Source organism: Anneissia japonica, unplaced genomic scaffold (genome assembly GCF_011630105.1).
Source record: "Anneissia japonica isolate Jap-2015-1 unplaced genomic scaffold, ASM1163010v1 scaffold287888_len45786_cov99, whole genome shotgun sequence".
Lineage (NCBI taxonomy): Eukaryota > Metazoa > Echinodermata > Crinoidea > Comatulida > Comatulidae > Anneissia > Anneissia japonica.
In genome coordinates, this window is record NW_022687740.1 from 1,451 (window position 1) to 5,556 (window position 4,106).

The 4,106-nt window shown below is 40.0% G+C and overlaps 1 protein-coding gene across 1 annotated transcript; it reads right to left on the reverse strand.

The window, feature by feature from the left end:
• Positions 1–1,806: 1,806 nt before the first annotated feature.
• LOC117120928 (uncharacterized protein K02A2.6-like) lies at positions 1,807–2,487 on the reverse strand. The gene has a single exon (XM_033266031.1). The coding sequence runs from the start codon at positions 2,485–2,487 to the stop codon at positions 1,807–1,809; it is 681 nt and encodes a 226-aa protein (XP_033121922.1).
• Positions 2,488–4,106: the final 1,619 nt, after the last annotated feature.

Genomic DNA, 4,106 nt, shown 5'->3' on the forward strand with positions numbered 1-4,106 from the left:
TTAAAATGGACCGACTTTCAATGGCTTGCATTCGGTAACCCCATAAAAAATCGTGTAAAACTTTAGATATTCCAACGTAAATTTGGCCGTTCTTTTCATTTATATGGGTTTTCACTTATGAAAATGTCCAAATTATGTGTAAAATGACAGTTTTCCCCCAATTTATTTCGGAAATTTGCGCTAGACAGGGAGTCATCTGATTCACTCAACCGTAACGAGCCACCAGCTGGTAATGACGACACAGCCAACTGATGAGAATGGTCGTCGCCAGCCGAAAATTGGAAAAATTGGGACTGGCGAAAATATTCAATAATAATATAATAAGTCGATTACATTATTGAAGAATGAATCTTCTTCCAAAAAGATGTTTGCTGTTGGATAAGTCTTGGAAATGGTGATCTTAGAAGTGGCGTTAAAAAGGTTTGTTACCAACATGTCTTACCTGTGTAGGTATAGCCTAGCGTTGAGAATACGGAATACTACTCTACTGCCTGGCGCGACCTACCTAGGCCCCTAGTTTAGGCCTAGTCATACAATCTATAATAATTATTTCAAACATTAGAAAAAACAAACAACACTATTTTAAATAAAGTACATTAAATTACATATGATTAAATCCATGGAACTCTCTAGGCCCTCACCAATGTAAAATACGAACATCAACACGAACACCGTCATGTGTGGAGAGCCTGTTTAATAACACAACTATAAACTATAGAGGGCGCAGCCCATATATATGACATCTCCTTTTCTCAGTGATTAAACTTAGGCAAACTTGAACAGGTCACTTATTTGTTTTAGCCATTTAGCTTGCATTACGATCTGTGTGATTATTGCTGTAACTCATTATCCATTAAACTTCCTTTTCTGCATAAAAAGTTCAGTGTTTCTAATAGTTCTTTAATTATGAAAGTCTATTAAAATGTCTTTTTTTTTGCCTTTCTTTTATTTATCACTGTTAATTTTTTTTTCTTTCAACTTCTGATATATATTTTTAGCAAACTTCTTTTCTTCTATTTTCTAATTTATTTATTTACAAATCCAAATGTGTCGGTGGCTTGCTGATGCGTCCACTACGGGTTATGTAGTTTGGTTTGGTTACTTCTGGATTGGTTTTGGGTTGTTCTTTTTTTTGTCCTGGAGTAGCAAGGTCTGGTATTTACATTTTTACTGATGCAGTTTTTGTGTCGTTTGAGGTATGAGGTGCAAGGTCTATTTCTGGTTCGTGAGTGTTTCCTTTGTTTGCTGCACTTGTTGCTATTCGCAGGTGCTTTATGTTTCTGCGATACTTTCGTCCATTGTGTTCCACTACATATGATCGTGGTGATATGTGTGGTGCTCAATGACTGTTGCTGGGAGCCATTGTTTTGATCCTGGTAGAGGGGTCATTCGGACAGGATCTCCTGGTGTAAGAGCTGGAAGATTTCTTCCTGATTTCTTGTCGTAGTAGTATTTCTGCTTGGCTTTATCTGCCCTGAACCGTTGTGTAATGTCGGTGGTATTTTATGACTTTGGCTGGAGAAGTGATTTTGCTGTTGGTATTAGATTACGGGGTCTTCGTCCCATTAAGAGTTGGGCAGGTGATAGTTTACAACTGGAAAGAGGGGTTGTGCGGTAGTCTAGTAAGGCTAGGTCTTTGTCTGTACTTTTCTTCCATAGTCTTTTCACAGTCTGCACTGCTCGCTCTACCTTTCCATTAGATTGAGGATAATATGGCGAGGAGGTGTGATGCTGTATTTCGTAGTCTTTGCAGAATTTGGCGAATATTGCTGATGAGTATTGCGGACCGTTGTCAGTTCTCAGTATTTATGGTATGCCATGACGACTAAATTGCGCCTTTAGCTTGTCAACTACTGTAGAGCTGTCTGTCATAGGCAAATGATCAACTTCTATAAACTTTGAATAGTAGTCAATGGTGATCATGTAGTCTTGTTGTTCAAACTCAAAGAGATCACAGGCTACCTCATTCCATGGTAACTCTGGAAGCTGGTAAAATTTTAGTGGCTCTGTGTGCTGACGATTCTGAAAGTCATTGCATAGCTGACAGTCTTTGACTAGACTTTCCACTTGTTCACGCATACCGGGCCAATAAAGAGACTCGCGTGCTCTCTGTTTGCACATGGTTGGTGGGACCACAATGCGCATTCCCTTGTACACTATTCCATCCACAACTGACAGCTCGTTCCTAGTATTCCAATACTGTCGGATTGCATGTGGTGTCTCTTCTCTAGTGTCTGGCCATCCTTTGAGAATGATTGTATGTAACTCGTTTAGTTCTGCTGCTGTGCATCTTTGAAATTCTGCATACCTGTCCAGTGTTACTGCTATGTAGTCGGTCATGTTGACCGCTATTGGTTTCATGTCTGGTACTGTGTCTGGCAAATTAGCACGACTTAGTGTGTCACCAATCACTACTTCTTTGCCTGGTTTGTATGTTACTTTAAGGTCATATGGCTGCAACCTTAGTAACATGCCTTGCAGTCTCATCGGTGCTGCTAGTATTGGCTTTGCGTATATTGCTTGAAGTGGCTTGTGGTCACTCTCTACAGTTACTTGTTTACCAAATATGTAGTGATGAAATTTCAGTGGACTATCGCCAACATCTCTTTCTCGATTTGAGCATATCTCATTTCAGTTGGAGTTAGTGCTCTTGATGTGTAAGCGATGGGTCGTCCTTTTTGTAGTAGAACTCCTCCTAATGCGTAACTGCTAGCATCACACTGTATGGTTACTTCTTTTTTTCATCAAAGTAGGCAAGTACTGGGGTATTGCTACACATGTTCACTAATTTTTAAAAACTCTGCTCTTGAGGTTTATCCCAGTGAAAGTCGATATGTTTACTAGTAACTTCTCGCAATGGTGCACCAACTTTACTTAGATTTGGCATGAACTTTGCCAAGTACTGAATCATGCCCAAAAATCTTCTTACTTCTTCTTTGGACTGTGGCCTCGGCATTTCTTTTAATGCACGCACCTTCTCTGGATCAGGTTGGAGACCATTTTCTGTTAATAGGTGTCCTACATATTTTACCTTACTTTTCTTCACTTGACACTTGTCAAAGTTGAGTTTCAGATTCCAGTCTGTTGCTCGTTGTACTACCTTTTTCATTATTGAGTCATGGTGTGCTTCATCTCGGCCAGCTACAAGGATATCAGCCATTACTGCTCTAGCTCCTTCTATGCCACTTAGCATGTTGTCCATTATTTTCTGGAATATTTCCGGAGCACTTTTTATTCCAAATGGTAGTCTCAACCAACGGTAGCGTCCTATTGGTGTATTGAACGTTGTCACCAGGCTTGACTCATAGTCGAGTTTTATTTGTAAGAAGCCTGACTTTGCGTCTATTACAGAGAAGACGTTTGTACCAGCCATCGATCCCACTACCTCTTCTGATATTTTTGTAATATGACCATCTCGTTCCATTTCAGCTAACTTTTCAACTATCCGCTTCTTTAATGCCAGTGGCTGTCACCTTGGGCCATGTACTACTGGTTTCACTGTGGGGTCGATCTTCAGTGAATATGTGCCTGGGAGTGTACCGGTTGTCTTTTTCAACTGCGGGTAGTCGTTAATGCTCTAGATGCGCTGAATCAATTGCAATTGCTTGCTTGCCGGTCCTGATAGCAATGGTGGTTTATCAGTGTTCACAACATAATACAACACATCGATGGTGCGATTCTTGTATGTAGTCTGCAAGATTATGCGGCCTTTTACTTCTAATGCATGACTGGTATACGACTGAAGTTTTTGCTTTGTTGGTTTCATTTTCTGGTAACAGCTTTTAATTTTAAGCCAATTGTATGGCAGGATACTTGTTACTGCTCCTGTGACTATCTGCATGTTCCTTCTACTTTTAATGTTTCATACCATTCACTACAGGTTGCGTTTCCAATAAGCGTGAACAAGGTGTGTATAATCAATCTGATTCATCCGAGGAGTAATTTTCTTCCACTTGGTGTGTACTTTCACGTTTGGTATCTCTTTTTCTACAAACTGCAGCGAAGTGGTTCTTCTTCTGACAGATAGCACATGTTTTATTCTTCGCTGGACATACTTTATGTGTTGCAACATAGACACACTTGGTGCATTTCTTTTGCTTAGTCGA